Consider the following 22,391-nt stretch of genomic DNA (forward strand, 5'->3'; position numbering starts at 1 on the left):
AGAGGAGTGTAAGAGCAGAATGGATTATAAAGGGGACTTTTTGTTGAGAACACCACCTGAAGTGTTGCTGTTGAAAGACAGCTGTGGGCCTTCGGTTTGCATTGCTGCTTTGACAGCAGGATCAGCCAGGGGGAAAACAGCAAAGCTGCAGGCCAGTGTTATGGAAACCAGGCTGTCCAATTTTGATATGTCTTGACTTACAAGAAAAAAAAACCTATTTGAGTTCTACAGGTAGATGAAAAATATCTGTTTTAATTGAACAAGCCTCATGGCATAAAGCAGTTTAATATACATGCTTGCATTACTCTTGAAAAAAATTATCTGGATTACTGGAAACAGTGTGCAACATCATGTAACTCTGCATGGAATAATCTGTTGTGCTCAGAAGGAAGTGAGAATTTTTTTTTTCAGATTAATGATGTTTACATGAACAGGACCAGTGAGTCATGGCAGCTGCATGCTATGACTGTCCTGGAGCTGCTAAGAACATAGAACAGATTTCCAGTTCCTCCCAGAGCCATCAGCTATTAGGTGCTCCATGAAGTCATAGAATCACAGAGTAGTTGTAAAGAACCTCTGAAGATCTCTAGTCCAATCTCCAGCTCAGAGTAGATTTAACTTAAGGTTTACTGTATGTCTCTCTTAGAAGACATGATCTCCACCTCTGTTGTAATCTCCATCAGGAGTATTGCAGTTAGAGCCCCCTCAGCCTCCTCTTCTCTGAGCTGAACAAGCCCTGTTCCTTCTGTCTTTTGTCTCTCCGTGTGCATCCTGTGCTCCAGTCCCTGTCCATAATCCAGCCCACTATGCAGTTTCCCTCCAGATTCCTGCTGGCTCACATTCAGCTTCCCTGCAAGCACCACAGCTCCTTTTTGCAGCACTTGTGCCTCATCAGTTGGGAATAAACTGCTGTTTATTTAGTTTGGTCGTTGATATTACCCCTGCCAAGGTGTTTAATTTTTAATACCAGTGCTGTGACTGTAAATTGAGTGACCTTTGTCTTCTAGAACACTCTGCTTGGTGACCTGAATCCATGGACAGGAGGACATTAGAAGTATCTAGATTTATCTTTGTACCACTGATTATCATGTTGGTCCTGGATTCCAAAAGAAATTTTATTAATTGAAAAAATTGCAGAGAAGTCAAAGCACGGGATGAAGACAAAAATTAAGATAATTTCAAAGGAAATCATCAAAACCCCTCATCTGTTTATCAAGCTTCCTTCAAAGGTGGTTTTGTTGAAGGCTTCTGCAAGTGTGTATTTTAAGGCTTTTGATATTAAACTCTCTAGTTATTTTCTTGTTTCTAAGTTTTTCACTATTGAAATTATGGTTGTTGATGCATAAAGCCCTGTGTCCACAGTCTCATTCCTTCTCAAAACAAACCTATGTGCAACAGTGCCCTTCAAGCTTTTAAAACAAGAAAGACTCATTTATCTCCCAGGCTCAGCACCACTGTTTTGGATGTACATTTAATGTGATCTTTTCTTGTAATATGTGAAGGTGTTACTGAAACAACTGATATTTTTGCACCTCTTTTTGGCTCTGAAGTTCCTCCCTTCCTTTCATGGAGAGGTCCATTGCAATTACCCATGGGTGTTCAAAGGTAGATGCAATGTAATGCCTGTAATCCCCTGGTATCACTTGGAATCTGGGACTAGTGTTAGATTTGTTCCATGACCAGGAGAGCTTTGTAAAAGCCCAGTGGTTTCCAAGTGCTTTGGAACAGTTTTCTCCCATGCCTGGATTTAGAGTTATAAAAGGCCAGTTTTTGGGTCTAGCTGCATCTTCTGGAGTGTGGGCGAGCAAACGGATCTGTGGGGCCCGTTTCAGCTTTCAGGATGTGTTGTGCTGAGCAACACGTGGGCGTGATGCCTTTTATCACAGCACAACTTCAATGCTGAATCTCAGGGGTGGCTTGGTGGGCCTACGTGTTTTCATGAATGAGTAATCAAGCTCAAATTAGCTCCAGTCTTTGTTTCCTGTGTGTGAAGGATGTGATCTGATTCCTTGCTTGCTTAGTTCTGCAGAAGAGGATATGTAGTGTAGAGCTGCCTGCTCTTGATCCCCCAGGACTTACACCCCCAATCCTGTTAAAGGGCAACTGGTGTGGCAGCTGCAGTCTTTCAATTGCAGCAGGACTATGTTAACAGTAGAAGAGAAGATAATGACAGTCTGCTATTACTGCTGCTTGAGAAAATCACTTGATGATAGATTTGTGCCTTGTTTTGGGTGCATGGTCATATTTTAGAAACACATCAAAATAGTCTAAATTAGCCACCGTAGTTTAAAACCTGGGTCAGCAGAAGACAAGCTTGGGAGGGGAGGGATAGTCTGATCAGTGTCCTTGCCACAAACACTGCAAACACACAGTGTGCTATTAAGATAAAATGACTGGTTGAATGTCCAGATAATGGTTTGTGTAAGTATAGCCCTCCAATTTGTTTAAATATGTTATTTTGGAATGAGATTGGGGAAATATACACGATAGCAGTATGTGCCAGGAATTTCTCACCTTTCCAAGATAAACAGTGGATAAGTACTGTGATTGTAGGACTTGCCAGTATTTTTGCTTAGAATGGTTTAGAGCATCTTTTCCTTGTGTCCGATATATGTAAGATGAGAACTGTGGATAAGATAAGCCAGAATTATGCGAATATCTTATTTTTGCTCCACTGTCTGAATTGAAAATCAAGAGCTAATCTTTGAGTTGACCAAGGACACGGAGAAAAAAATTAAAAGGTGGGTGAGAGAAAAAGTGGAGTTGTCATTTGACAGTAAATTAAAAGCTCTGTTTATGCTTAACTTTGCACTTCTTTCAATTTCAGTGGTTTGGATTCTTATCAGTAAAAGAAAATTATTAGATGTTTTGATATTTCAGAAGGACATTACATTCTAAAATTTATTTTCAGAAGTAATCACAATTTTTCAGACACTTCATGTTGAAACTTTTTTTTTTTATGTTGAGCTAGCAGACGGGTTTTTGCCAGCCTCAGAACCATGAATAAAAACAAGCCTGGAAAACCTTCCTAAAGTAAGACCTTCAAAGCACCTTGAACTTTCAGAAAGTACCCAGTAGTTTCACTGTCTTCACCTGTGTTTAATGTTCCTCATGCTTCTCTCAATGGATGAAGAGCTGCTGTTCCTTTGAAAAGCTGGTCTTTTAAAGTCATTGTCTCACTGAAGTTAACTTTCTTGTCTAAAATAATTACCTTTCCCCCTTCTTTATTTCAGCAGGAACTCAGGGAATGAGCTGCAAGTGTATTATGCCTCTCCAAGGAGCTATCAAGACTTCTTTGAAGCGATTCGCCGAAGGGAAGACACTTTCTACGTGGTGTCATTCCGCAGAGTAAGTGTAGTGGTTGTGTAACACTGGCCTCTTATTTGTGTCCACAAAATGTGACTTGGTCAAGGTTGAAGCTAAATTTCTTTCTTCTGAAGTGATGCTTCTGTGTACCCTGTACATGGCCAGATCATGGTCTTTGCAAAATATGCCCATCACAGTTGGAAATGCAAAGAGCTTTGCAGAAAATATCATAGTACTGGGGCAAGACAGCACAACATGGCATGAACCCTGTGGTTAAACACACATTATAGCTATTTAATAGGTGTATAAGCCTTTTGTGCTTCTTCTCGGTATAGGAATAAATGTACCCTGTGCACAAATTATTTCTGTTAGCTTAACATAGTATTGTTTCTATCTTCCCCTAGAACTTTTGCATTTGCAGTTTTATGTGTCACATCTTGCAGCTGTAGAGGACTGTGTGCAGCAGCACAATTTTTCTGCTGTTTTGTGATTTGTAAGTTGAGACAGATGAGCAGTTCTGCTGTCTGTGCTTTGATACAGCATAGACTTGTGCTGCAGCTTTGTCAGGCATGTCCTCACATCTGCAGTGCAGTTAGTGACAGTAAAAGGTGTTATAAAATGTAATTCCAGGTGTTTGATGACACTTTGTGAACTGCAGGCCCCACTGATATTGAAGCCAGGACAGCTGCAGTAGTGAGAAGCTGCTTGGGATGTGGTGATGGAAATGATCAAGGCAAACAGTGGTTGAAACACCAACTTGGGGTTGGAGGAGTTTATTCCCTCCTTTTTGCAAGGGTCTTGATGAGCCATTAGATAATGTATATAATGCACATTTGTCCTGGGACTGAACCTGGGGTCTTGGCTTGCTGAGCCTCCTGCCCTGCCATTTTGCAACTGGAGTGTTAGATGAGCACTGTTATATGCATGTTCACACCCAGCCATGGTCCCCCTGGGGCCCTGCAAATCTCCGTTTCCTTGTCTTAGGAGTGTTCTGAGAGGGGTCCCAAGGTAGTGGGGGACCAGCAGTGGCCACAACAACAGCTCATCCAGCTATAACCTGTTCTGTGTAAGAGCATACAGATAAGCCTAACTAGTTTTAGCAGTTTCTGTGTTGTCATAACTTTGCCAATCTGTAGATGCCGTGGGTACATAGGTCACCTGGTACATGGTAACTTTTTTAATTTGTGAGATGCATGTCTTTAGAAAAGGTTCAGGCAAAATAAAACTAGCGGTGCTCTTATTAGGATTAGGGCTTTATGCTGAGTAGAAATGTGAGGTTAGTTTCCAGTCTTGGGATTACTGGGTTGTGTCACAAGGCTGGAATTTTGTTATTAAATGCTTGGCATGTTCTGCTGTTCTTTCTGCTAGCAACACAAATATAGCCAGCACCAGGCTCCACATATCCTGAGGATGAGGAGAAGGGAGTAGAGAATAGAAGGTTTTCTGGAAACTCAGAACAAAAAGCTGAATAGTGTTTGTCTAGGTCTGCATTTTGGGGCCATTGCTCCAGTCCACCTGAATGCATGTGCTTGTACATAGGTCCTGTTTATGCTGTCGGGTTAATGACCTGGAAGTTGTCAGCTCTCATTTCAGCTTGCAGAGCTGTCCTTGAAAACAGTGTGTCTTGTGCCACAGAATCTCTACAGCTTGGCTCTGCTCTACTGCAGGGAGAGATGCAGAGACTTTTTAAACCCATCTATGAAGTTTATTTGGTAGCAAAGCTGTTGGTATTTCTGTTTTATGAATGAAATGTCCTCAAATCAGAGGCAGTTTTATCCATTACCTCATTTATTATCTTAACGGGGCAAACCTGATCTGGTGGCGAGCTCTGCCCTGAGGCACTTTTAAATGACTTGCTTGGATTCTTTTGTGAGTGCAGAAGAAAGGGCTCCTGCACAGCCCGAGGGGTGCCATCAGCAGGGCCCCAGCAAGGGAGGTGCCCTTTCACCTCCTCCTGAGGACTGCTGACTTCATTTTCTTTGGACCACAGTTCCCTTTTCACTGATGATTAGGAGCTGAGTGGGGACTGATTTCCTCAGTTCACTTGTGTTGCTTTCTCTTGTCCAACTTAGGAACCAAGGCCTGGAGATGATAGGTTTTGTTCCTTCTCTGGCTGTTTGCCATGCAGACACTCCCAAACAGTTAATAAGCAGCCAAATAACGTAACAAAAGAACAAGAATCATCCGGTTAAAAGTTCCAGGGAGTGGATGGTTCTGGTATTGGTGATTGTCCTGCTCTGAGTGGGAGGTGGGACTGTGGATGTCCAGAGATCCCTTCCACCTGATGTCACTGGATCCTCTTTCCATGTGTTTTCTGCTCTGTGTGTAGCACCACATAACCTAGCATTTCTCCTGGACGCATGTGCTAAATTGCAATAGATTTTTTTTAATGTGTTCTCACTTGCACTACAGGATCTGTGCTCTGAGTTCCTTGGTAGCTAGGGCTACCCGAGCCTCTCATATGGTAGGACTCAGCCAGGGCTTCTGAAGGTGCAAGGTTGGAGAGCAAAGCTCTTATGCACTGTGTCTTCTTCTGGCAGTGCTTAGTACCTGTAAGACTGAGTTTTCCCATGATCTCATAAATTTTATTTTCTTTCCTTGCCTTGGAAGGCTTGCAGGTATGCATATTTACAGTTGAAGTTTGTGTGGGGTTTCTTTTTTAAGGAGGAGAGAGGAAAATAAAGTAGTATTTGGATCAGCTGAATCCATACAAGAAGCAGGGCTTTTACTTTGGGAATCTAGAGAAATTAATTTTCTGCTACTGCCAGGGGAATCTCTAATGTAATTTTTAAACAAGAAGAAATATGCCTTTAACAGTGACTAAAGAATTGTTGAACTGAAGCAGTGTTGTCTCCCAGCTCTGCCAGGCATCAGCAGCCAACATCCCTCGTAGGCAAGGCTCTTCACCATTTCTTTCTTCAGATAGTAGCTTGGTCATTTTAATTTTTTTCTTGCTACTTAACTTTTAGGAAGCCGTGGTTTTCAGGAGTCATTTAGCATTGCAGGGCGCTCTGCTTTCCCCAGGTGCTCCAGCACTCCAAAGTGATGTCTTTGCACTGTGCCTCTAAGTTGCACTGGTTTGGGTTGTCTTTGAGAACACATCCAGAACTGGGAGGTCTGTGCAGTAGGTGCTGAGAACAAGTTGCCTGGTTCTGTGCAAAGAGTGCGGCAGTTTGAGCTCTGCTGGAGCACATTGGAGTCTCCAGTGGGTGCTGAACCTTCCTTTCATTTCTCCCAAGTCTCAGAGGCAGAACGGAGCCTGTTGCTCCGCCAACACCTTTGATTTCTGCCCTGTAAGGTCTGTGATAGCAAGTCTGCTTGATCTGTTGCAAACAAACCCCCAGTGGAGCACGGATACAAAACCCAAGTTAGTTGATCCGAGGTGCTCTGTCCGCAGGGAATAGACACCTGGCTGCTGCTTCAGCTCTCTCTAAGCCTGGCACCCACACAGCTCCCTCCCAGAGCTCACATCTGTTTTGCCACAGAGTATTCAGGCCTTGAGGTTGTTTCTAGAATTACCTGAATAGCTAGCTTAATTTGAAAAGTAATTAAGTAAATCATGGGAGAAAACAAATCCCTTCCAATTTAGTTTGGCCTGTAGTGCTGCTTGGGATCATTCCATTCTTGTGTGGTTGGGATCAGAGTTCCCACAACGTGGAGTGATTAACCAGTTGATTTCCCCATCCTGGAAGGTTCAGTCAGTGACCCTTTGATGACATGGCTGCAGGGCTTATTTAGGGACAGTGACATTTTTTAGGGTAAGAATGTAATTACTGTTCTTAAGGAAAGCATGGTTTAAAGTTTGATTCACTTGGGAAATTCAGAGGACTACTGGCATTTCCTCTTGCTACTTTATCTATTTCAGAGCACAAAAGTCTCCTGATATCAAAGTTTGCCACTTGCATTTAATGCAGTGTATATACAGTATCTTACAGTACATTGCAGTAAAAAGTAGATATTAAAAGGTGCTTCTGGTTATTATTTGTTAGACTGAGAGTGATGGAGCCCTATGGAAATCAATAGGAAAGCCTTTACCAACTCCAGTAGGAGCAGAATTTCACTTGGTAAATATCTGCTTCAAGTGCCACAAACCATAGAGCTTCAGGGAAACCTCTTATTATGAATGTGAATTTCTGGTCCTGCAAGCCAACATCTGCAATGAGCATTTAAGGGTTTCTCAAGTTCTGCAAACAATTTTTCACTGAAGTGATTAAGCCAAATTTAAATCAGAACTTTTGTTCTTTCTTTGTGTGCTGGGAATAAAAATGTCTAGATTGTGTTGTGCTTCTGTTGGTAATAAGCCTGTCCTGTGCTAATTGTATTTGGGATGATATAATTGTATTTGGAATGATATATTACTTTCAGGAAGCAAAAGATTATAAAGCCTGGCTTTGACATGCTTGTGTAGCAGTAGGTTGCTGTGCTGCACACACTTCTGGCAATAATAATTTGAATGTATTCAGAGAGCATGAGACAGGTTTCAATTCGCTGCACTCCTGATGCCATCTACATTCTGCAGGCAAAACTGCTGGATAAGAAGTTGGCTTAAGATGACTTTTTATAGCCAGAAATTCAGTTCTAACATATACTTTTCTCCTACTTTGTTGCACTTGACAATGGGTGGTTTTTACTGAACATGAAGTTTTCTGCTGTTGACTTTGTTTGCGGATTTCTGTGGACTGGGGTGTGTAATTTGGTCTTTCATTCAGATAAAATGCCCTGATTAGACCCACACAGTCCTGCTGCTCCTAAAGATATAGCAGCTATTTTATATGTTTTCAACTGCTGCAAGTTAATATGCAGATTTTTGAAATATTTTACAAACTCTCCTTTCTCCTGGGGAGCCTGACCTTAGCTATTGAGAGGAAAAAAAGTTACTTTATCCCAGGATCCTAGGATTTTAAGATCTTGTCCTATATTGTATACAGATGCTGAGAATAATATGTGTTGAAAGAACTGAGGCTTAGGGCATGGTATCCGTGATAAAATTGCCTGTCCTTTTCAAAGCAGAGGTCACCCTTTAGCCTGTCTTCTCTGTGAGGCCAACTCTTGCCTCTCTGGGAAAATCTGAGAAAGCAAACAGTGTGTGTGATTGTGCTTCAGCATGCCCTGAAGCTCAGTGAGCCAGCCTCTGTCAAATTACGGCTTCATTTGACTTTCAAATTTGAAAACCCATTATGAAAACCTCCTGTTGCCATCTAAGTGTCGATAGTGAAAATGAAGTCTGACCTGCTGCATTCTTTGTTACAAATTCCCTATTTTTTGGTTAAACCATGGATTCTCTCTGTGTCAGAGAGATTTTTTTCCACCCTGATGTCTGTATGAAAACAGTGAAGGAGTTTTGTTTTTGATCTTTCTCAAACGGTCATCCTTTCTGGTGTGGAAGGGGAGCAAGGAGAGATGACTTTCAAGGAGACTGAGAGGTGGTGAGGAGAAGGGTTCTCTGTGGTCTTCTGGTTACTCAGCTGGAGAAGATGTAGCTTTTGGTAGCATCTTGGAGCTTAGTGTAAAAACCTCCAGAGAGAAATGTAATAGTCTAAAATTAAGTCTAAAAGTGTATATTGGTCTTTAGAGCACAAATGGCCTTACCTCAATCCTGAGATTCTCAAAATACTGGTGGATGAGAAAAACACAACTGCACGTTTAAAACAAGTTAATTTAGGTTTGCAGCTAAAGGGCCAGCAATTCCTTAAAAAGTGCTTCTATCAATACCTTTTAGTATTTTCCAGCAAAACCTATGAATGTGTCATTATTTCTCACTGTAAGGACATGCTTTTGGGAGGGAAGCAGCGAAGGGCTCTGTGTGTGTGCTGTAGGGAGCGAGCAGACTGAGCTCAGGAGGACGAGAAGGAGCCAGGCAGTGAGACACCTTGGATGTGTAGGAGTGGAACCCGAAAAGGAGCAGCCAGCAAGTACCAGCTGCAGTGTAGCATCTGCAGGGCAGGAGCCTGGCTCAGCCAGATGCAAACAGTGGTTAGGAGGACCAGAACAAGAATGCAAAAAGCATTCTTCGTTACCTCCCTCTGAGAAGGAAGTTAATACCTGTCACGTCAAGTGGGGTTTTGTTTCTTTTGGATACGTCTGTTCTGTTCCTACCTCCTACTTGGAGAGCTACTCCAAGGTATCTTGGAAGCAAAGTCTTTGTCACTCTGATTTTCATCTCCTTGAGTCCCTTTGAACCCCACTGTCCTCCAAATAAAATTGAGAATGAATGTAGTGTTGAGGACAGATGTGTAAGCAGAGATAGAAAAGTCACTTGAATGTGTCTGGCATGGAGCAAAAGATGCTTTTGGGTTTTGTGTGTATAGTCTTGATTCGTTTGTCTTCTGTATGGTTGTTGGAACTTCATGAATCATATTAATGCCGTCACTGAACTTCTTTCAGCCTTAGATGTCCCAGACCTAACTAATACTTTGTTATTTTTAAACTAGTATTTGGAAGGACAACATACACTGCAGATAATTATAGTGAAAATAAAACATACTGCAAAAAATGTCTCCAAAACCCAAAGTGGTTGCAGACAGACGTGACCAGTAATAGTATACATGTATTTAAAATGTGCTGCATGCTTACAGACAAAGAGTTGTGGGCAAGAAGTAGAGAAGGATTGTTGGTTTTGGAAAACCTCTGTAAAAGACCCACTGCTTATGAAATTGGTGTGGACATAGGCTAGAGAAGTATGGGAAGCATGGAAGATGTGATTATAAAGTGGGAATTGTGTCAGTAAAGGAAGTGACAGCAGTATCTCACTTAATAAGAATACAGAACAGACAATTGCTGACAGCAAAGTGAGCAGGAACACAAGTTTATCCACAAACAAGTAATGTGCATTCAGTTAGAGCAGACGGTGGAAATACAGCCCTGAAGTAGTTCCCTTCCTTCAGGAAATAACCCAAGTTCAATAATGCATTAATAACACTTTAATTATGCCAGATAATAGTGCATCTCTCTTCAGCGATAGCATGATATTCATGGAAGAAAAGTTTGCTCAGATTATTCTGAACATTTCCCATAAGGGAATGATGGGCTCTTGCTTATGATGTGTAGCAGTATTTAATTATGGGATCGATGCTGACTGAGCCTTAACTGTATAAAGACAGAAATTATACCTTTCAGCTCTGGAACTGCGGTAGCCAGTAAGGAATTGATTTGCATTTGGTAGGAATGAGCTGCATGAAAACAAATGACCTTCGCGATATTTGATTTGCCTTGAATGATAGTATATACAGAGAGCACTTTGAAATACTGCCACTTGCTTTCTCAGTTGCACTTCACACTTTCACAGCTTCAGAAGTAAAATGTGAAGAATTGAGATGTTTTTGGTTTCATTAGGTAGTGGTTTTGTCCACAATAGAAATCCTACCTTTTAGCAAATGTTAATCATTATAGTATTACATTTGAGACCATTATTTAAAATCTTAGGCACACTTTTAGAGTTAATTCTGGTCAGATTAAGTTATTTGCTTCCAGTTTGAATTAATCCTTTTGCCAGATTTTTAGCTGGACAGCACACAAAGCTTTTTTTATGGAGTAAGAGCCCAGGTGTTATTATGAGTGTGTGCAGATTATCATCTCCTCCCACTGGACCGAACAGAACACTTGTGGCTTCCAGGTTTTATTTTTAAATCACTTACACTCCTAAGACAAGAAGTGTGATAAAATTAACGGTACATTTTTATCTTTTAGCTGGCTTTGAATCTTGTAACTGGCTTTAAAACTGCGTGAAAGTGGAACATAAAACTTGTTTTCTGGGACTCCTGGTTGCTTGTGGCCTATCTACTGGGCTGGCTAATGGAAAGGCAGAGTAGCAGCTGCAGAAATTCACTGGCTTCTCATAAAGGGCTGAGAAACGTTAGGAGACACTTGGGCATGTAAATCTCCTCTCTATAAATACTAGAAAGCAGAAAGGCCTTTTTCTCAGAATACAGTTTTTATTTCTTCCCTGTGTTTTATCACTGTATTGGGATGGGTCTGTTGCAGAACTGTATGGCTAAATGCTCTTTTAGAGAATCCTATATAGATGTGTTCTACCTGTATCCATAGCAGCTTCTCACCATTTAATTATTTTAAAATATACTTCCATACCAGCTCCCAGTAGGGTGAACCTCTGTTTTTGATAGCTGAAGGAGAGACACGGGTCTGAGAATGAGCTCATTTTGCTTCATGCCTGTTATGGCTTGTTCCTCACCATGTACTTGGATAAACTCCAGTTTTGCCAGCATAGTTGATAGAAACTGTCCAGCTTTGGGTTAGTGATTAAGAATGTGGAATATCATGAGCTAAGCAGAGGGATCTTTCGCTCTGGAAACCACTGTTCAGGAAATCCTCTTTGTGTTTTGATTGCAAATGCTGAAGTGTGCATGTGAATAATTCTGGCATTTGAAAATACTTCTGTCAAGACAAGGCAAAGCTGTGCAGGAGGGGCACATGCACAGCTCTCAAACAGCGTGTGCACCATGAGGGTGCAGGGTAGAAATGGCCTGTCTGTTAAATCCCACGGGCCACTGCCCTTGGAGTTGAGTTGGCAAAGTGCCACGAAGCATTGCATTGCAGCAGTGACTGTTACTGTTCCTTGGTTTTCTTGACTGTCTGAAGTGTCAGCTACCTCAAAGAGGTGTTATATCCAATATGAAGAAAGTGGTCTAAGATGTGCTCAGAGAGCTTGCTGTGTGCGAGGAAGGTACACAGACCTTCTGCTCTTGATCTAAGTCCTGCCAGGCTCCTGTGTCTTAAGCAATGCTCTCCTCTGAGACTCTAGAAGTGGACATTCCCAAGCTGTTCCTCAGTGTGGAGATTCCTGGGTTGAATCACTTGTTAACATCTGGGAGGCCCTTTTTTAATCTCCTTTCTAGGAAACCAGCATGGAGCTCTTCTCCTTTTTCAGAACCGTCCTGAGCACTCGGACCTGGAGTTTTTCATCAGGATCAGGAACTCAGTAGGTAATCACTGGGCAGGTGATTACTGGAAAATGAGATTGAAAAGGAACCATTTTGCTGTCTCGGGTAGTCTGGGACCAGCATCTCTGGAAGGACATCTCCTTAACATCAGGGAAATAACACTGTGGGTTTCTCTTTTCTTTTGCTAACCCATCTGTTTGGTATTTGCTAACCAGCTGTAAGCTGTAACTCTCCAGCAGGCAGCAGAGGTGCTGCATACAATCTAGGCATGAAGTTTCCTATCTTCTCAGTTTCCAAAGTGCCAGCATCGAGAAACGTGTACAAAAATGAAACAGGACATAAACATGCTGTCATTTGGAGAAAAGGGACAGATGCAGCGGTTTTCTGGGTGTAAAATTTTAACAAAAGCAGTTAACTACAGCTCTGGGAGAATAAGAAAGTGTAAAGAGCTACATTTACACAAGCAGAAAGAAACTCTTTAGATTCGTGCTAAACACAGGTGGGGTACTACAAATGGTAAGAAAAAAAGGGTGTGAAGCCAGCTGAGTAAACTGCAATGTCGTGACAGGGAGTTTCCATTTCAGTGTAGAGTTGGCTAGTGTGGGTTTGGTATGGCAGCCCAGGAAGAGGATATTACCCCCAGCATGTGACTTGTCAAAAGGATGTAACAAATGCGTGTATAAGTGTGTATGTACTTCAGTCTCATTATCTTGCACACGTGTGTCTGCAATCAGGAGAGTACAGCTGCAAACCTTGCCAGAGAGAACAACCTGATGTCCTTTAAGTTCCTAAATAGTTAGCATTTAATTCCCTACAGCACTCCCTTCCCTCCTCTGCTCTCCTGGCAGTTATAACCATCACCGTCCTGCAGAGTAGAATGTCTTTACATGGATCAAAACTGGCAGTCCTTATGACTTATACAGTCTCTCCAAATCTCAGTGGCTGATTTAAAAATTTACCTGTTTGCTTGTAGAAGTCGCTTCCAGTACCTTAATTCTCATAGGAAAATAGACATCTAAGAACAAGACTGGTGTGGATTAAAAGAAGGAAAATAAATCCAGAACCCTGTACCTTGGCAGTAGTACCTTCTGATCCTGTTACAGGTCACTTCTATCTGCTTGTGGTGCTTTTTCTGTTTAATAATGTCCTGACAAAGCCTTGATGCAGCTGCTTTGGCCTGTATAAAGTTACAGTGTTGAATCTGGCCCATCAAATGATGTGTTGCTGTGCTCCTTGTCTGCATTTTCCTCCCAGTAAAGGCATGTGCAGTTGTTACAGGGCTGTGTGTGCTTACAAACAGATTTCTGTGGGATCAGAGGGAGAGGGGGAAATGATTTGGAGCTCAGGGACTGCCTGGAGTTCATGTTGCCTTTGTGCAGGTCAGGGGTAGCTCTGCAGAGCAAGGAGAGGTTCAGAGGGCAAGAGGGAATGAAAATGAAAGGAAGCACATCCACCAGGATGAAGTAGCCTCAGGCTCTTGCTCTTCTGTAAACCTGCACATTGAAGACCTGATGAGATATTTTCATTGATGAATTTGGGTAATAAATAGTGACTACACATATTAAACTGGCTAATGGCAAGCTGATTGGCCCTCCAGATGTGTTGGAGGAGAGGATTAGGATTGGAGCCTTCAGGGCATCTGATATTTTGCAGAAATTGTGATGAGTCCAGAATGTTCAATTTTTTTTTTTTTGATAGAATTAAAACCAGTACAGTAGGAAGAAAAGATGGGAGGGCTCACATGGGAGCATAGTTTGGGTGATTAAAAAAGTTCCCATGCAACTGATGCTATCCACAGAGTAAAATCAGTTCTTTTGCCATATTATTTTTATCCTCAGTGTCTAAGAGTACACTGATGTACTTACTCGTCTAAAAACTTCCATGCATCATTCTTCACATCTTTATCCTAGGATTAGAATTCCAGCAGAGCCTTTCTTTGACCTGAAAGTCCTCTGTATTTTGAAATAATAAAGCTGGAAGCTCCAGTGGCTTGGTGAAATGTTGTCAACGAGGCATTTCATTTTTAAAACTCATATTTATGAAAACGGAGCTTCTGCGGTTCTCTGATATGGTTGCAGGATGTTTGCAGAAAATGTTGAAATCAGCTTTAGACTTCTTGTTTCATAAGCAAAATACACATAATTAGAATACTTGGAGGCAAAAGCATTTATTGTAGTTCTAGATGTTAGTGGCACATGTCAAGTGAGAAGTGCACAGATAAAGGCAGAGAACTGCACCCATTCGTTACTGGTTGGTTTCACCAGCACCATCTCCCTGTACACCAGAGTTTCTAAATAACCTTTAATGAAAAGGATTTTGTAAAAATCCACTAACAGTCTTCTGCAGTATTGCCATTTTGGTTTTTACTTGCTAACAATTGCAAGATTCTGAATCCTCACAGAATCACAGGAGTGTTTGTTAGAGGGACCTCTGCAGGGCTCTAGTCCAAAGCAGGACCATTGTCAGCACTAGATCAGATCAGCTGTGGCTTGGTCTAGCTGAGTCTTGGGACATTCCAAGGATTGGGAGACCCCATACCTCTGTGGTGACCCACAGCAAGGCTGCACTGCCAGGCAGGGGAAGAATCCAAATGTCCCAGTCCACCACACGTTGCTGGGGCGCCTTGGCACGTCATCCAGCACTGCAGAGTTTGGCTCCATTGTCTCTCTAACTCCCTTCTGGTGGTTGTAGGTTGCTCCTAGATTGGCCCCCTTGTCTCCTCTTCAGCAGACTGGACCAGCCCAGCTCCCTTCAGCTCTCTTCACAGACCACATGCCCCTGACCATCTTAGTAGCCTCTGCTGGCCTCTTTCCAGTTTCCCCACATCCATCTTTGCCCAGGAGAAGAGAAGGGAACCCAAAACTTTGCATCCTATTTTAGTTAGTCTCACCAATGCTGGAAGGAGGTGACAGAATTTCCTCAGTGGCCTGGTCACACTCCCCAAATTTGGCTTTGGTTTGCTTAATTTGTGGTGTTCCTCTAATACTTACGGTTTTCTTCCTTAACTTCTTTGCATCTGGGTTTTGTTCTTAAATCATTTCACAGGTTACTGTTGCTGCTTTATGGAATACCAGGCACCACGAATTCTCAAGCACCACATGTGAGGCTCCTTCTCTGCTTAATGGGGGCAGAAAAGCTCTTCTCAATTTTTCCCACCTATCCCAAACACCTACCATTGCATGGACTGAATTTCCTTCCGGCGGTGCCTCTCCTTCCGTAGCTTTTAAAGGGAGCCTAGACAACTCTGTCAGACAGCTAAAGCTGGAAAAAATTAATCTCACCCTAAGTGGGGAGATGAAAGGCTTCTATTTGCTGGAGCTGTTATGTTTAAATGTGGTTGAGCACTGGCAAGTACTGATAGAAGAAAACATATTGCTCTCCAGGATGAGAGACAGGCCCAGCCTGAGAGCTATAGCCTGATGTGTCTTTTGAGTAGCGTGCAAGGAAGCATCTCTCTACATTTTTATCTTCCCAAAGCTGACCTTTCACTCTCTCTAATCTAATCTGGTGGCTGTGATCTTGCTAATTCAATTGCCGTTGCAGACAGACACTCACATGCACGCTCATGAGATGGACAAGGAGTGTTCTTGCACCAGTTTATATCCCTTTATCATTCATCAGTCAGTCTTCAGACCAGGATCCAAGTAATCTATTGTCACAAGAGAAGGCTTTTTCTAAGGAAACTGCAGTTTTGATCACAATAAGTGCATATTGCTTTGCCTTCATCACACTGCTGTAAGTTTTGGGGGCTTATGTGAGTTCCCACAGCACTGTAGTACTCTCACAGTGTTCAAAATTGGATGATTTTTTTTCTCTTCCCTAGATACGTGAGCAGATTCCAGCATTTTTTACGGGTGAAGACCAGTGAGTCATTTAAATGGTTTACCACCACCAGAAGGGAGGGTTCCTGTGGTCCAAGTTGGGTCCTTGGTTGTGCATACTCTTGTCAGATCCCTCCTTGAGCCATTTGATTGTGTTGGTGGGAAAACAGTCCGAAGAGTTCAGAGGACTCTCAGGAGAGTCTGACAATTGCCAGAGGCTGGCAAAGAAGGTGCCAGGGCTGAGGGAAGGAGAAGGAACCCTCCTGTTTCAGGTGGCCACCTGTAGGCTATGCCCAGCCATTCTGAAGTGCACTTAATGTAGGTTGGGGGTGATTAAGGAAGAATCCTCAACATCAGGCATCCAAGATCCTTTTTGCTACCAAATGTCAGTTAATCATATTCCTTATGTATGCTTCTAAGACCATTTTCCATCAGATTGTTTTCTTGTTTTGGCTTAAGGGTTTTTTTTAGGGGAAAATGTCAAATGTTTATAGTCCTTTTTCCCTCATAAAATGAAGTCTGTTTCTAAAATGGATTTACGTGTTCCTCAGCAGCACTAGAAATTCAAACAGAGCAGACGTTTGGCAAAAAAATTGGACGCAGAATTAAGATTTAGAAGTGAAACTTAGCTACAAATATGGAGAAGGAAGTTCATTGGAATGGGGTAAATACGAGTTCTGCAAAGCAGCAGGCAAAAAAATGAAAGGAAACTTCATGTTCATACTCTCTTAACTGAGATTATTAGTAACAGAGGCAATAACTTCTTTAACATTATTATACTGAATATCTCTTTAATTAGAAGAAACTATTAATAGTTGATGAATCCTTAGCCATACAGATGTCCTGGGTTCTGCAGAATGAGAAACATCTTTCCAACAATTATCTATAATGGAATACACATTGCACAGATTAAAACACTGCTGTCAAATTTGGATTCGGCCCACTGCATCTTAATATTAAAATCTTGTAGTCTGTGAACGGACATTTTGGGAAAAACAGAAGGCAGCTTGGATTTGGAGCCCCAGCCACGGCCTGAGTGTGCCAGACCACTGTCCAGCCTTCGGCAGCCCAGGAACTTTGCCTGCCCGTGCTGCCAAGGTGTTCAGAGACTCACCCAGGTCTGAGCTGAAGTCATCGCAGAGCTCTAGCTAAATCTGGGGCACTCAGGCAAAGATGCAACCCCACTGCTGACTGAGAAGAGTATTTATTTCCATGTTATCTGGTTGTGTTTCTTTCCTTATCTCTCACGTTGCTTTATTCTTTGTGTTTGACGGTGCCGTTTGCATTGTGGAAATTGTATTTATATGAAGGTAGGCTTTTATTCAACATTGACATAGTGTGGAAGGAAGGGGAAACCATTTTCTGTAATGAAATCAGAGGAGGGGAAAATGGCAGATCAGTAGAGAAGGAAGAGCACCCATTTCTTTAGGTTCCATAGGAAGGTGATTTTATTGCCACTTTACCCAACGGGTACTGACAACGCAAATGAGACTTAAATTTTTAAAACCAGGTCAAAGCAGTTTGCTGAAAGTACTGCTTGTATTTATATAACACCTTTCTTCCTGTGACCTAAAATATCATTTATTGGCACTGCTTGAGAGGTGATTACCTCCATCTCAGTGAAGAGGAATTCACCTCATAGAGGTTAAGAGATATATTCAGCTATCTTGAACATATCAGGCTAAAGGACGGGGGACAGGAGGAGATCTCCAGGAACTTAACTCAGGGTCACTTGCTTTTCCCAAGAAGTTGAGGAATAACAAACATTTCTAACACAGACTTTCCACTCCTCTGATGTATGTCTGTGTAACTGATTCAACTTCCACAATTAGGAAAAATTTGTTGCTAATTTCCTGTACATCTGCTGTGCTCTCAGAAGCAGCATCTCTCTGGGTGCAGATGAAAATCAAGCTGCCACTGTCTGCTCTTGGGCAGTGCCATGGTTTAACCCTATCCAGTAACTAAGTAGCACACAGGCCCTTGCTCACCCCCTGTCTCCTCACTGATGGGGAGGAGAAGTAGGAAAGAAAAGTAAACCTCGATGGTTGAGATAAGAACTGTTTAATAATTGAAATAAAATAAATATGATGATAAAAATAGCAATAATTGTAATGAAAAGGGGAGGGGGGGGGGAAACACGTGATGTAGAGTATAATTGCTCACCACCTGCTGACCAATGCCCAGCCTGTCCCTGAGCAGCAATTGGTGGTTCTTGGCCAACTCTGCACAGTTTATGTACTGAACATGACATCCTGTGGTATGGAATATCCCTTTGGCTAGTTCAGGTCAGCCGTGCAGGCTCCCAGTTCTTGTGCACCTGCCCGCTGGCAGAGCATGGGAAACTGAAAAGGCCTTGATTTAGGGTAAGAACTACTTAGCAACAGCCAAAACATCGGTGTGTTGTCCACATTATTCTTATATAGATTGGAAACAGAGCACTGTACCAGCTACTAAGAAGAAAATTAACTCTATCCCAGCTGAAACCAGGACAGGCAGGCAAGAACAAACAGCAGCAAGCTGGGAGAATAGAGAGGAGCACCCTGAGTTTGGCTCTCACTAATTTTGGCCTAGAATTTAACTCAGACTATTACTTTATTCTCTCCTTTTGTTAGCCTTGCTTTCAGTTTATTTGTTTACCCTCCCCGGTGAATATATTGCCAGCAAGTTGGCAACAGTCACAGATCAGTGGATGAATCAGGAAAAGGAGAAAGTCACAGTGGCTGTGAGATGTAAGCTGCAGTTGTCCTTTTATTCTCTCAAAGCAGATCTAAATCCAGTACCTGATGTCATGGCTGTAAATGACATGTATGTTTTTTGCAGACACTAAAATATGTTTTAAGATAAATCCCATGCTAGGCGTTCAAGTAAAGAATGCATCTGCTCACATTTAGGATTTGGGCTAATGAACAGTTTGGTCTCATTGTGCGGTATGATGATTTTCAAATAATTATCAGCTTCTGTAAAATGGAGTTTTGCAGTCTGGTAGTATTTTTATCCAAAACTTCAAATGTACGTGCACCTGTGCACCAGTAATAAATATAATTGTTCTTTGCATGGGAACATGTTTTGGATCCACTTAATTAAAGTTGCCCTTCAGACTAAATCCTGCATCATGTGTCCAAATTCTGACTGTTTGGCTCTTTGGCTGAGCTGTCCAAGATGATGAGTCCAATGCACCAACAACTGGAGGTGATCTACTTCTTGGCTTGCAGCTGTCTTACATAGGGGGGATTGAATGAGAGATTTAAACAAATTATTTCTATTGCTGCAGAAGGCAAGAAGACAGTAATTTCATACCATGGCTGGATCTTGTGCCAGATGTGTTGTAGGATTGAACACACTGGGATCAAATTGATTTAAATGAGTTTGAAGTCTTGACTCAACAGTTGTTTCTGGTTAGGATTTTAAAGTTCTCTTGTGTTCCCAGCTACCTGCATGTGTGGGCATTTTTGCTCTGCAAGAAAGGATGCTTTCTTCAGCTTTGAAATAAAATTGTTCTGCCAGGAGCGCGTTCAGTCACAGACTGTGTGACCTTTCAGGGACTTGTGTAGCTGTTCCTAAATGTTTCTCGTGTGTATGTAGCCCTGAGTGCTATCAACATCTTTCTCAAACCGTCTTTTCGTGAGAGGTTAAGGTAGTGAGACCAGGCAGAGGTAAGCTAGAAATATAATCTTGACAGACTTCCAGATTTGAGACCAGGTCCTTATGGATCTTGGAAATGCTGGTTAGAAGAGCCCTCAGGTCCATCCTCCTGTGTGAAGGAAGGCTGTTGCTGACACTGCGTGAGGTTGGCTGTGGCGTTGTCACTGTGGCTCTGAAGACCTCTAAGTATGGAGATCTCACCACAAAGTGAGATCAAAGTGTTCTAGTGCTTCACTGTCCTTTGAACTCAGTTGGAAGAGAAAGCAGAGGACAGCTGTATTAGCAAATGGGTTTTGAACCGCAGTGTTATGTTGATCCAGCATTTGGAGAAAGCCTGGCATAAATTTATTTTACCCATCCAGCTTCTCTTTTATGGGGAATCCGATCTAGAGAGAACACGTTCCACTGTAAGGAGCGTGCCCATGAAACTTCATCGTTTTTGTGCCCTGGTTGGTTCTGTGCTGGTCTGACAGGGCTGTAAAAGGCAGAACAGCAAAAAAAAAAAAACATTCGCTTGTAATAACATTCCCCAGTTTGGTTTGTGTTGTATGTGCTCTTTTGGGGCAGAGTCTCCAGCTGGACAATAATTCTGGGAATCCAGGATTTGTCTTCTGTAGAAGACCTGATGTCTTGCAGGCAAATATAGAAACTTTGGGTTAATGTTTTGTGAGAGAAGCAAAGAATCTGGATTATATCCTTTTTGGTTTTACTGGACCGTATTCACATGCCCTACCTAAATTACATGTTTTTGCAATTACAGATTGCAGTTGCAAAACTAATAGCCTGCAGATGCTATGCAAAGCCAGAGCTCTGCTGCAGTGAATTAGAGAAGGAGGGGAATTTCTTTTTATGGGTAGTAGTAATAAAACAATTAATTCCTTTCGGGTCTTACAACTTTGTAAAATCTGCAAAGATAATTGACAGACTCAGCTTGGAGTTACAGATGAACATGCATTTCTGTGCTTATATAGCCCCTGGGAAGGACAGAAAATGGCAGAGAAACATAATTTTCAAATAATTTGGAGCAAACTTTTTTTAATTTTATGATGCTGGTTTTGTTGAGAGACCCTTTAGAAGAAAATCTGATCCTTATCAAATATAATAGGAGGAACTTTTTCACCAGTACAAGCTGGGATTTTTTTTTTCCTTCAGAGAGGCTCCAAACTGAGTTGGCTATTCACATAGACATACCTTTTCCAGTTTGTTTTGAAACTCAGCTAATTTCCACAAGTAACACACACACAAATTTTCAAAGCATTTTCAAGTCCTTAAAAACCTTCCTATATGATTTTAACCAAAACAGTTTACTTAAACAGAGAATTCTGTTCCTCACATCCTCTTACTTCGCATTTAGGAATTTTTTTTTAATCTGCTGCCAAACCAAAATTACATCATAGCAAATGCATGCATTGTTCTTTACTGTCAGGCCGGCAAAGCAGTTCTGCAGACAAGCTTAATTGGCTGGATTTCTGTCCAGTCTCTGTCTTGTGCCCTCCTTGTTCACATGGCCTTTCTTTTTCTTTCCTATACAAATCAAAAAAGACAAAACTACAAGGAAGTTTATGATAGAAATAAAGTCCTAATCAGGTGCCTTCACCTCATCCTCCCTTGCATTTAAACTGTCTTTGCCGTGCCTCAGTAACGTTTGCACATGCAAGCTTCTGTAACTGTAATTTCCTGGAGCATTCCTTATCCAGTGGGGAAGGATGATGGTGTTTCGTGCCTCTTATTTAGGATGTGTTGCAAGTCAAAAGTGGTATTCAAAAAGCTTGGATAGAAATGAGACAGGTTCATCTTGGGTAATTCCAGAAGGAGGGATTTGCAGAGGAATGGGGAGCTTGAGAAGACCTGGTAATTTTGCAGCTCTGGTGTCACTTTGTTAACAGGATGTTTTAGCTGGAGAGGTGGTTGTTGGGCCAGTCTTCTGGAAGTGTGCTCATGTTCCAGTTCCTGAAGGGAGACAGGGTGCCTTCTCAGAGGCCACTGGGTAGAGTGTACTGTTTGGTTAATAGATACTAGTTAGCAGCATATTTCAGTGTTACCTTGAGGCATAACTTGTGTTTTGAATAAAGGGATTGTAAACCGTGGAAATTGTAAATTTTAAACCTCAGAAAAACTGAGGAGTATAACAACATTTTCCACCTTTATGTGGCATCTGCTTTACAACTGCCTTTTGTGCACCTATATAACACTTTGCATTATACTCTGTTGTGTATTAGAAAGCTGTGTTGGTCTTTTCAAACCTTGGTGGTGTCATGAGGTACTCTTGCATTTTTATTCTTACTTTCTCCATTATAACCTTCATCTTCTGCCTTGAGGGAACTGAGTAACATACCAAATGAAACAAAGGGTGGCAAATTAATCTTGGAGGATGTGGGTTCAAACCAAGGAAAGGAATTCATGCAATAGAAGTAGGCTTGTGGAACTTCTTGCCAGAATGCATTATAGATGCTCTAAATTTACATGTATGCAGGGGAGGACTGGGAAAGTTCATGGAAGAGAACTCTATTAATACCTGCTAAATATACAGAAGTCACATCTTTGTTAGAAAATCTGTGGAGCTGTAACTGAAGAGTGGCTGGAAGACAAGTGGGGGAAAGTGTCATGTCTTTACACAGTGCTAGTTTCCATCTTAGCAAGATAAATTGGCTTTCCTTGGAGTCAGAGGAGGACAGCATCAGCTCCCAGGAAGAAGCAGGAGTGCCCAGCCCAGGACAGGCAGGAA

At 41.9% G+C, this 22,391-nt stretch overlaps 1 protein-coding gene across 2 annotated transcripts in view; it reads left to right on the forward strand.

Annotated features, from left to right (window-relative positions):
* ATF6 (activating transcription factor 6) overlaps positions 1 to 22,391 on the forward strand; it is a 77,575-nt gene that overhangs the window by 29,286 nt on the left and 25,898 nt on the right. The window contains exon 14 of one of the 2 annotated variants that reach the window (XM_017815894.1): positions 3,234 to 3,348. In XM_017815894.1, coding sequence (XP_017671383.1) covers positions 3,234 to 3,348 — 115 coding nt within the window. The remainder of the gene's footprint in view (positions 1 to 3,233; positions 3,349 to 22,391) is intronic. The other variant, XM_017815895.1, reaches the window with a different exon arrangement.

Source organism: Lepidothrix coronata, unplaced genomic scaffold, assembly GCF_001604755.1.
Source record: "Lepidothrix coronata isolate B3197 unplaced genomic scaffold, Lepidothrix_coronata-1.0 Scaffold52, whole genome shotgun sequence".
In the NCBI taxonomy this organism is placed as follows: domain Eukaryota; kingdom Metazoa; phylum Chordata; class Aves; order Passeriformes; family Pipridae; genus Lepidothrix; species Lepidothrix coronata.